Source organism: Hemiscyllium ocellatum, chromosome 19, assembly GCF_020745735.1.
Source record: "Hemiscyllium ocellatum isolate sHemOce1 chromosome 19, sHemOce1.pat.X.cur, whole genome shotgun sequence".
In the NCBI taxonomy this organism is placed as follows: Eukaryota; Metazoa; Chordata; class Chondrichthyes; order Orectolobiformes; family Hemiscylliidae; genus Hemiscyllium; species Hemiscyllium ocellatum.
The window spans coordinates 3,264,254-3,276,430 of record NC_083419.1 but is presented as its reverse complement, the minus strand read 5'-3'; the positions used below and the strand labels follow the sequence as shown (position 1 = coordinate 3,276,430).

General features: G+C 41.6%; 1 protein-coding gene across 2 annotated transcripts in view; it reads right to left on the bottom strand.

Moving 5' to 3' along the window:
• The window catches only part of depdc4 (DEP domain containing 4), a 30,604-nt gene extending 18,641 nt beyond the window's left edge, over positions 1-11,963 (bottom strand). The window contains exons 1-4 of one of the 2 annotated variants that reach the window (XM_060839189.1): positions 11,884-11,963; positions 4,088-4,437; positions 2,538-2,683; positions 291-486 (exon numbers count right to left, since the gene is read on the bottom strand). In XM_060839189.1, coding sequence (XP_060695172.1) covers positions 291-486; positions 2,538-2,683; positions 4,088-4,404 — 659 coding nt within the window. In that variant the 5' untranslated portion in view covers positions 4,405-4,437; positions 11,884-11,963. Of the gene's footprint in view, positions 1-290; positions 487-2,537; positions 2,684-4,087; positions 4,503-11,883 lie in introns of both variants that reach the window. The other variant, XM_060839188.1, reaches the window with a different exon arrangement.
• Between the last annotated feature and the right edge of the window lie 214 nt (positions 11,964-12,177).

The window sequence follows — 12,177 nt, the reverse complement described above, 5'->3', positions numbered from 1 at the left end:
TTGCATAAAGTAACACATACAAATGTAAGAGGGTGAGCAAGAGTGTAGCGAGATGTGAAGAAGCTCATTTGAAGATGTTTTTCAGGTTTTGCATACACCGCATGCAATGTCTCATTTTTTACCAAATAGCTAATAAATGGAAAGAGATTTATGACAGATCTTCCAGCAATTTCATCTTCTCTGCACAGTAAAAAATTAAGGCAATACTTCAGATCGCAGACCTATTACACTTAAATGCTATTTGTTCCTAATTCTTTGAATGAGATACAAAGGTATTCGCAAATACTAACTAGGGCAGATTTAGGCTCTGAGAAACCTCTCGATCCAGGAACGTGTTGGAGATAACAAGATCAATTTTCTGATTGAACTGAACTAGTCGTCTTCGTTTTGCTTTCATTGGAGATTCCAGGATGTTGTCCAAGATGGGAAGGTGAATTAAATGTAGCAGCTGCAGTAAAGTTGTTTGCTTCCAAACATCCTCTACAACTGTTGTGGAGGATTGTTGAAAGTAGAAGAGAAGCACAGTAAGAAACATCATTAGTATTCACATGCTGAGTTATAAACAATCTCACAGTCACAAACTGATTAGTCAATGCATGCAATTTTTATATTGAAATGCATACTCAAGCCGTGGGTTAATTTCTGCAGAAGGGGAAAAGGACAGGGCAGAGAAACCACAATTCTCAAGTCTGTGAGTACAGTGACAGCAATTAACTGTTGTGCTTTTTGATATTACAATAGCAAATACATTCTAAAACTATTTCATTGGCTGCTAAGTGACTGACTGCAACAATTCAGGACGGGGGGGGGGGCATTCAAACGTAGTACGAATTTACTCCATCCCAAAAAATTTGAGTCAAGGAATGGTCAACAGTTTTAACAGGACCAGAAGCAGAACAGTTACTTGATCATCCCAGTTTGACTTTGATTGCCTGTAAATTCCTTTTAAAATTTTCTTATTTCAGTCAAACCATTAAGAGAACCACATATAAAATCAAAGTTATTGTGACAGTAGGTTAGACATCAGCTTTTTACCTGAAGCGGGTTAAAATTTACCCCACCCTGATGGAATGGGGTCTCCTCTGTTTGCTGATCAAAATAGTGCTTTCTGCACTGGGTTTGAGAGTTCTCAAGCAAGCATTAATTGGCAGTGTCAATCAGACACAATCCAAGCAAGTAACCAGAAACACAAAAATTGTTCCCAATTCTTCAGGTAATTGTGACACTCTACCACATAGTTGTGGTAGCAAACAGAACAAATGCCATAATGAAGAAGGGGTTAATTTCCAGGAGCTGGGACTGATTCTTGGGGCAGTGAAAGAATTTAACTTTGCTTCTGTGAAATAGAGCTGATGCAAATACAGTAACATCTCACTCTTCGCTTAAGCACAAAAGAAAATGTGATTAAAATCAGCGGTTAGTTACAATACCAGAGTCTGTCTCTCCCTCTCAACTAAACTCAACCCTCACTTAGAGGATTTTCTTGCCCTTTTTCCTGAATTCTTGGATTTGGATAACTAAACTAATCGACCAGCCACAGTGGAACTCGGAAATAAAGGTATGGGAGAACGAAGGTGAGCAATCCCAGGATGAAGTGTATACTCCCAACGCAAATATGACACAGACCGATCGGAGCAGGTGTAGCTGCACCTGTGATATCACACTAGCTTCTCATAAAAGTTTATGAGGACAGAAAACTCATTTCACTGTAGAAACAAAACCTGTCTCCACTCAGCTAGCAGAAACACAGGAGTAACTCAACTAATAATAAACAGTAAACACCATTTCTCTCAAATAATCACTGACATGTTTGGGGTTCCTGCTGCTCTTCTATCATTTTTACCAGAGATTAGGAATCTCAGTGATTCTCTTGTACAAATAACATATTCTATGTACCACCTTTAATACTGAAAACATCCCAAAGAACTTCATTGAGATGGAATTGAAAACAAACTAACATTTGAGCAATGCATGGTTGGCTTCACCTAGAGGCTACATTGGCCACAAACACAGCCAATTGCATTGGTTTAACTCAACATAGGTCCATTTCTTCATCACTCGGTTATTGAATGGCAGTTGCAGAGACTGGTTTTCACATATCCCCCCCCCCCGGACGAGGAGGAGTGACACAACTGGATTGCTTGCAAAATGCAGGCCAAAAGGATCAAAGTCAGAAACTCATGTCAAATGAAATCTCTGTCTCAGTGCCAGCTGAAATCCACATTCAGCATTGAGTGTGCTTACTCACAAATGACAGTAGGAACTTGGGAGACTCTGCTATTAAAATTCATTTGAAATGTCAAGTGCATAAAACTTGTAGCTTCTTCCATGCACGAGAGATGAAATTAAATTAATGTCTAACTTTCATACTGGGAATCTCGATCAGAAATGAAATGGAATGTACAGATAGGGTTTAATTAAATTGCTTTAACAAATCACATTTTGGAGGAAACACAGTGACAGGCACATACAGAAAAGTAAAAATCAGTTTGCACAGGTCGGTCCATGTGACCAAAAAAATTGGAAAAAAACTTCACCTTTTTTGGTCAGATAGCTGGTTCGGCTTTTTACTTTTAGGTTTGGCCGTAATGATGGACGGAGGTTGATAGTATGAAAAAGCTCTTCAATTCTTTTATCACAAGCTTCCAAAGCAACAGGATTCGAAAAAGCAAGTTTGACTGGTCTGTTTAATAAAAACAAAATAAGGAACAATTAGAATTTCATATCAAGGTTTTGGAAGTCATCATGAAATACTTTTTAATCATTGACTATTTGAGACTGGTGTTACAAAATTCAAACAGTGCAATTAGAGTAAAATCAAATACTGCATTGCGCACAATCAAGAGATTGTGCGAAATCAAAATTAAAAAAACACTGAATAACTTGTTCTTCTTTGGTGCACAAGAGGTGTCACATTATATCCAGATTCATGCCAATGCAACAATGGCTAGGGAGGGTTTCACAAATGAAAACTCCACTGAAATACAGATTCCAACTCAATAATCTTATTAATAACAGAAGTGTTTGCAAAAACTAATTGGGCCAAATGGCCTGTCTGTGCTGTACGTTCGATCCAATTTCACACAATTATACCATCCTCCACAGCAATCAGCTCAACTACCTGACCATGTCAAAGGAAAAAATATAACTGAATGACAGTTAACCTAAATTGCTCTCTTACTGCGAGTCAGACAGAGCAGTCTACTGCTTTTGATATTTACATAAATGATTTGGATGTGAATATAAGAGGATTGGCTCGTAATTTTGTAGGTGACACCAAAATTGATAGTCTTGTGGACAGTGAAGAAGGTTATCTCAGAGTACAATGAGACCTTGACCAGATGGGCTTAGGAGTAGACCATAGGGTCTGTTTCCATGCTGTATAACTATGACAGCAGTTGCTTTTCCACAGCCTTAGGCTGGAGAGCTAAAACATCCATAGTTTTCTACACAAAGTTAGATCCAGTTTTTAAGAACTAAAGGAATCAAAGGGTAAAAAGCAGGAACAGAGGACTGATAACAATCAGCCATGATCACATTGCATGAAGTAGCAAACCCAAAAGGCTGAGTGGCCTCTTCATGCTCCTATGTTCTATACTTCTAAACAATAAGAAAGATAATTCAAATAATATACATTCAAATTGTATTTTGCACTGACATGTATTGTTAAGCATGATGTGAAAATGTAACATCTACATGCAACAATACAAATTCCCCAGATCACAACAGACAAAAATCTCATGGTCACTTTGAAACTGCTGGATATGGCAGTGTTATGGCAACTTTTCTGGTATAGTAATACAGAGAACCTAATTTCTAATACTCCCAAGACAGGTTGAGTGTTTGAATTTAATTTGTAAATCTGGAAATGAAAAATTATTCAGTAAAGATCAAACTGTCCAATTGCCACAAAAAGTGAGTTGGTTCATTAAGATCTTTAAGGAATGAAACAGTCACATTTACCTTATGTGGAGCTCTATCAAACGGCCATCTCACACCAACATGTCTGGCTGCTAGCAAGCAACTTCATGTCATGCTGTACAATCAACACTGCCCATATCCAGAGAAAGATTTTTTAAAAACTTACTTAGGAAATTTCCTCTTTGACACCAGTCTCTTATAACATAACAGATTCTCAATTTCTTGGTCTTTCCCAGCACCTGGTAATGTGTAGCTGTCCACAAATTTATAGAGACTGCTGCTGCGATCCTCAAACAGATTTTCCCGCTCTTTGCTGAAGAGTCTTGTACCAACAGGATAGAACACTCTATGATCCATCAAAGCCTGGCAGAGACGGGCTGCCTTCAGCCTCGAAATGTCGTTGTTGCTGAAGTAAACGTTTTGCATGAGGTAACTCAGCACCACATCAACAGCATCAGCCCCAGTGAAACAGTCACCGTGCATTCTCCAATGCAGTCTCTGCTGCCTCAGGTCCACCTGAGTATGGAGGGCATGAATAATATTATTCCACAGCTGTGTTGCATGAAAAGGTTCTGAATATCCTGAATTTTAAAAAAAGGAGAATCTTAAGAAAGGAGCTTATTTGGATCATGCTTTGTCACATCTCTCAGAATATTAAATTTTTTCACATCCTGTGCACAACTCTGCAGTACAACCATGTGCACCTGATGTAGTGGGAATGCTAACAATCCAGAGGCCTAGGCTAATGCCCAGGGGCACGTACTCAAATCCCACCATCGCAACTGTTGGAAATGAAAATCAGTTCAGACAATCTGAAAACAAAAGATGGTGTCAATAATGGTGATCACGACACTATCATCGATTTCTACAAAAACCCATCTGGTTCACCGCTGTCCTTCATAGACAGAAAAGCTGCTGTCCTTACCTGGTTTGATCTCCCTGTCAGCATCAAAAAAACTGTCTTGCCTAATGAAATGATCATTTCTTCACTGGTGAAAGCTGACTGTATTGCTTGAAAGAGTACACTGATACCAATGCCTATTGGTTACAAAGTTCCCACATATTTGAAAACTTAATTAAATTACTAAAATATCCGATTTACCTGACCATCTGATTCAGGTTAAAAAAAAATACACATCAGGTTTTAGTCATTAACAAAACAACTGTTCGTTGCAACCAAACCAATTTTCTAAACAATGGCAAGAAAAGGAACAAAATGAATTGCTCATTTATGAGAAACTGCTTAAACCTTACTCCAGTTCAATTTCCAGACACCGAGAAACAGTCAAGACAAATATTACAGAAAAGAAAATAAAAGGAGTTTGGGAAATAAAGATCTGTATCAGCCATCCACATCACAAAACTAGATGCGTAGTTCTCTCAATATTTCAAATTCTATGATGACAATACGACCATCAAGTTTTACTGATTGATTGACTGGATTCAGAGTCTTGGCTTTTCCTTTTTGGACGATTTATTTCAGTGGCCCTGAATGCAATTTTCCTACTCTTTCGACACAGAACTAGAGAAACTTCAAAAAGGAGAGAGAGACATGTTTATACAGCCAGCTTGAGGTTTCTCCTTGCTTCTGTTTGCATCTTTCTCCACAGATGGAGCCAAACCAGAGGGCTGTGATTGTGTGAGCTCTCCTGAACCCACAACAGATGGTGCTAATTTGTCCAGACTCTATGCGCCCAAAAAGCAGAAAAACATGAGTTGATTTGGAAAGCCAGCATGGATGTCTAACAGAAGAAATTACGTTGAATTAACATGCACTTTCTTTAAAAAGAGGTAGCAGAAAGACAGGGATGGAGAAACTGAAGCTGTTGACATGGGATACGTGGACCTTCAGAAGGCATTCAACACAATGCCATGTGGCGTTCTGCATTGTTGCATTATCGACATGAATTGGCTCAAGCAACGAATACCAAGACTTTAGACAGACTAGTGATAAATATTCAGAGGTACTGACGTCATGTTGACGACAATTGATATGACTTGCCAGTGTATGAAGTGCAATTACATTTTTTTCAATTAATGCAGCTCGCTGGAAATGCATTGTCATGAGCATAATCACATTACTCTGGCTGACTGATCGTTAGTGTGGATAAACAAGCTTAGGGTCTTGGACAAATAATTTTTTTTTTTGTCTGTCACCTGTAACCTCCTGTAAAGTAATGCATGCTGAAAAGAAGCTCCAAAAATACGAACTTGGAGATGCCAGTGTTGGACTGGGGTGTACAAAGTTAAAAATCACACAACACCAGGTTATAGTCCAACAGGTTTAATTGGAAGCACTGGCTTTCAGAGCGCTGCTCATTCATCAGGTGGTTCAACTGGAGGGGTAAGCAGATAAAATTCAATGAAGAAAAGAGAGAGGTGATAGAGTTTGGTAGCAAGAACGTGAACAGTCAACAAAATAAGAGATACAATTCTTCAGGTACACAGTAGCTGAAAAACCAAGATATATTTGTGCAACAATCAAGGCAGGTGGAGAGAACAATCAATTAAGGATAGTTTCCTTAGTTTTATTAATAGGCTCAGAGTACAAATGCAAAGTGGTTTTGCGAAGTACATACAAGATACTTGTTACCTTAGCTGGTGGACAGCTCTGAGCAGCACATTACAAGGAGGGTGTTTATTCACTGAGGAATGCAGAAGATATTTACAAGGAGAGTTCCAGGGATGAGAAACGTCAGTTGTGAGGATAGATTGGAGAGGTTGGGATTGTTCTACTTGACAAGACAGAAGGCTTAAAGAAGATTCAAAAGAAATTTTCAAAGTCACAAGTGGTCTGCAGAGAGTAGATAGAGATACTGCTCTTGCTCAAAAGAAACAATAATAAGGGGGCACAGATTTAATGTGATCTGGAAAGACAGCAAAGTTATCTGAGAGGAATACATTTTCACATAGCGAGTTGTTAGGTATGGGTAACACTGCCTGGAGGTAGGTTCAATTCAGCCATTCAAAAGGGCAATCAATAACTATGTGGATCAAAGTTAACAGCAAAAGACAAGAGAATGGCACAAAATCAGACTGATTATTGGGACAGTTTGTAGAGATATGATGGGCTGAATGGCCTCCTCCTGTTCAGTCACACTTCTACAATTCTGTGAAATACACAATCTTCAAAATAAACTAAATGCAGAATGTATAAAGCACTGCCAGCCTGTGCAGCTCATGCAAGCTAATTTCATGAAATATGTATTTTTCAATGTCTCATGCAAAACAAGTTTAAAGTTAAGTCTCTTTAATAAATAGGTTTATCCCTGAAATCCCCAGCACACATTTGAAAAACAAAATTGCTAGGCAGCAATACTTTGATGTGGGCAGTTAATTCTTAAGAGAAACGATGGAAAAACTGAAGGGAGCTTTAAAAATTCAGAAAGTGAAACTGAAAAACTGAAACAGAATGATTTGTAAGTGTTTCAAGTGGTTTGTCTCAACTACGTTCTGTGAAACTATACATTGATACACTTTCTTCATTCTTTCTAAGTAATTATCACTATTAAAATATTTTATACAATATCATTCAAACCTCAATTCACTTTCTAATTATTTCTCACCAAATACAACAAGATACTTTTTATAAGTAGGATGCAGGGAGCAGCATAAGTTTCTGGGTATCATAGCTCAAGTATAATCTATACTACTGAAAAAAATACTTTAATTCAGAAAAATGCACTGTGGTGCCTTTCGCGACAAATTGGGGCAAAAACAATAAATCTAAAAACAATTCATCTTTTTAATGGTGAACTTGATGGGGTTGAATGGCGCAGGGGTAGGAGTACGTTTATCAGGAATCAAAGCTTGAGTCTGCTGAGTCAGATAATTTCTGTGCTGTAAACACTGTGAAGGAGGAATGGAAGATTTGACAAAATCTGGACAATGTTGGGTTTTTTTAGGAGAACATTCAGCTTAATGATCACTCTCTCATCAGATGGATTTGTTAGAATACTGTCTGTAGGGTAGGAGTAAATCTGTTGGCGAATCACTGTTGCAATGGCAGGGACAAAGGTCAAAGGATTCAAATTGAGGTCATCACACAAGTGAATACGGAAATCGAAAGAATCAGATACAGCCATGGCTTCTCCACAAGACTGAATTCCCACATCTTTCCAGGTTAAAAAAGAAAACGCTGAAGGTGCTCCACTGAGCAAGGTGATCAACTGATATGGGGGAAGCAAAAATCAATCATAATTCCTTCTCTGTGGAGCCAATTGCTGTGAAATAAAACCGTTTAACAATTGGATGACAACAAAGTAGCAGTCATACCTTTTATCAGTATCAAGTTTGAATCACTACTGTCACACAGGACTTCATAAACCAAAACATTCAGATAATTTACCAAACTCGGAAAAATTTCAAAAGCAGATCAGTTGCAAAGCATTACGGTGCGGGTTTAGAAGGGAGTGAAAAGCAATCCTTAGTGTAGTTTTAACCAATAAACTATGGAAAAGATCGGACGATATTTGGAGATCAGAGGCAGTAAGACAGAATTTAAAGTTTGGACTCAGCAAGTAAGTGAATTGTCCCATTTCAAGGTATGCATTTAGTATTTAGAGGCATTGTGCATTGCAAAACATTGATGCTTGACAAAGATATTAAGTCATGACAGTTTGTTCATGTCATAAAGAATCATGACATTGATCAAATCTTAAAATAAACAATGCAGCAAATTGTTATGCCTGTTGCATGACATTTAGAATTCATGGGGAGGAATACTTTGCTAGTTTTATTGGAGAGGATTCAGTTTAATATTTAACTCAATGTATTGTGATTTGACTTATCTTTTACATTTTAGAGATTAACTTATACTACTTTTACAAAACATAACATGATGCAGAATGCTAATAGCAGCACAATTGTGACCTGAACTGTACAAACTTTGCTCAACGTAGATGTTTAAGATTATGTTGAGCAACACATGCCAGGCAACATGGCCAACATTCAGCTCAAAGCTCGTGAACTTGACAAAAAGCAGAGACATGGTCATAAATGAGAAATGGAGGGACTTCAGAAAGCATGTTCCAAGAAGTGACTGTCTCTCACATGCAAATGACACAAGTTAAATACTTGAAGTTGGTGACCATCTGGCAGCAGGCAAAAACGATAAGGAGAAATCCACTGAGAGCACTTGGTTCAGAAATGAGTTTTCAAAAATGATTGTTCCAAAGGCATGTGGCAGCATTTTGTCATATTATACATATGCAAAAAAATTAAGGTAGTCTCATCTTAAATGTGCACCCAAAAATGGCTGTTGATTCACTCTCACTGACTTCTCGCCCTCAACCCAACTCTCACCTCCATTTCAATGCCGAGACCCCCAACTCCATACCCTTGCACCCCATAAATAGCATCCTGACCCCTCAGCCTCCCATGATCTCGCTGACTCCACATGCTCACATACATATACCCCAATCCCTGACCCCACCCCAACATCCAAACCCTTTCTCCCACCTCCATTCCTCTACCCTCATTGCTCTCATGCACCCCATACCAACACCCCCATTCCCCAACTCTGTATTCTCCTCAGCCATACAACCTTCCCCAGATTTCTCTCAGCATCCCATTCTCCTCACTCGCCCAATCTCCATCCCGTTCATTCCATACACCCACACATCCTCAAACCCCAACACACTTTCACCTCCCCTCACTCCCACCATTCTCCTAACTTCTCCATTACTCCCCTCACCCACATCCATTCCCCAAACTACTTCCCCATCCTGCTATAGAGTTTTACAGCACTTTAGTCCAACCAGCCTGTGCAGACCATAATCCCAAACTGAACTAGTACCACCTACCTGCACCTGGCCCAAATCCCTCAGAACATTTCTTAATCATGTACTTCCCCAAATGGATTTTAAATATTGTAACTGCATTCACATCGACCACTCCTTCTGGAAGTTAATTCCACATACAAACTAGTAAAGGGAAGATCTTTTAAAACAGAGACAAGGAGAAACGTCTTCAGCCAGAGTGGGGAATCTATGGAATTCACTGCCACAGAAGGCTGTGGAGGCCAAGTCATTGAGTATATTAAAGGCTGAGATAGATGGGTTACTGATTGTAAAGGGGATCAAAGGTTATAGGGAGAAAGCAGAAGAATAGGGTTAAGAAAGTTATCAGAATCAAAGGGTGTGATGCTGGAAAAGCACAGCTGGTCAGGACTCATCCAAGGAGCAGGAGAGTTAACATTTCGAGCATAGGCTCTTCACCAGGAATGAAGAGCTTATGCTCGAAACATAGACTCATCTACTCCTCGTATGCTGCCTGATCGGCTGTGCTTTTCTAGCACCACACTCTATGACTCCGATCTCCAGCATCTGCAGTCCTCACTTTCTCCTCCTTGAGCAGACTCAATGGGCTGAATGGCCTAAGTTTTGCTCCAATGTCTTATAGTCTAAACTACTGAGTATAAAAAATTACCCCCATGTCTTTTTTTTTAAATCTTACCTTAAGAACCCTAATCCTGAAATCCCCCACCGTAGGCAAATGACACCTGCGCTTCACCTTGACTATACCCCTCATGATTTTATAAACTTCTACATGGTCACCCCTCAACCAATGCCACAGTGAAAAAAGCCCCAGTCTCTCTTTAAAACTCAAACCCTCCATTCCCCAAATCGTGGTAAATCATTGCTGAACTTTCTCCAGCTTAAGAATATCCTCCTTATAAGAGGGCAACCGGAACTGGAGACAGTACTCCAGAAGAGACTTCACGAATGTCCTCTGATAACTTTCTCAACATGACATCCCATTGTTAAAAAAAATCACACAACACCAGGTTACAGTCCAACAGGTTTAATTGGAAGCAAACTAGCTTTTGGAGCAACGCTTCCAAATAAACCTGTTGGACTATAACCTGGTGTTGTGTGATTTTTAACTTTGTACACCCCAGTCCAACACCAGCATCTCCAAATCATGACATTCCACTGCCTGCTTAACCATTCTATCTGCCTGTGATGGAATCATCAAAGGATTCTGTACCTGAACATGCAAGTCTTTCTGTTGACCATCACTACCCAATAAGGTAAAAACAATGACTGCAGATGCTGGAAATCAGATTTTGGATAAGTGGTACTGGAAGGTGCACAGCAGATCAGGCAGCATCCAAGAAACAGTAAAAATTGACGTTCCAGCACCACTAATCCTTTGCAAACTTACTAACCATGCATTTTATATTCTCATCTAAGTCATTTATGTAAACGATAAACATTTGTCCATTCCTCACGCTACTCCCCTCCATTCCCGCCCCCCCCATTGAGGGTCTCCATTCCCCTCCCCTCCCCCCATTGAGGGTCTCCATTCCCCTCCCCCACCATTGAGGGTCTCCATTCCCCTCCCCTCCTCCCCCCCCCCCCCCATTGAGGGTCTCCATTCCTCCCCCCCCCATCAAGGGTCTCCATTCCTCCCCCCCCCCATATCAAGGGTCTCCATTCCCGCCCCCCCATCGAGGGTCTCCATTCCCTTCCCCCCCCCCAATCGAGGGTCTCCATTCCCCTCCCCTCCCCTCCCCCCATTGAGGGTCTCCATTCCCCTCCCCTCCCCTCCCCCCCCCATCGAGGGTCTCCATTCCCCTCCCCTCCCCCCCCCATCGAGGGTCTCCATTCCCCTCCCCTTCCCCCCCCCATCGAGGGTCTCCATTCCCCTCCCCTTCCCCCCCCCATCGAGGGTCTCCATTCCCCTCCCCTTCCCCCCCCCATCGAGGGTCTCCATTCCCCTCCCCTTCCCCCCCCCCATCGAGGGTCTCCATTCCCTTCCCCCCCCCATCGAGGGTCTCCATTCCCTTCCCCCCCCCCATCGAGGGTCTCCATTCCCTTTCCCCCCCCCCCATCGAGGGTCTCCATTCCCTTTCCCCCCCCCCCATCGAGGGTCTCCATTCCCTTCCCCCCACCATCGAGGGTTGCCACACCCCCCCAGTGAGGGGAGGGACGGGACCCCACCCCCGGGGCCGGGTACCTGGGTGCCGCCTCCCCCTCACTGAGCTGCTGCTTGTTAACCGCCGGAAGCGGGGAGTCAGGGAGACCGCCATCACTGGGACACGCCCCTCCTGACGTCACCCCCCCGCTCTCACGTGGTTCTCCCCGGGGCCGGGGCGGGGCATCCCTGCTCAGCAGCAATATCCAGAGTGACCACTGGGGGCGTGGGCTGGGTGAACACTGAGGGGGGGGGGGGGTCAGAGTGAACACTGAGGGGGGGGGTCAGAGTGAACACTGTGGGGGGGGTCAGGGTGAACACTGTGGGGGGGTCAGG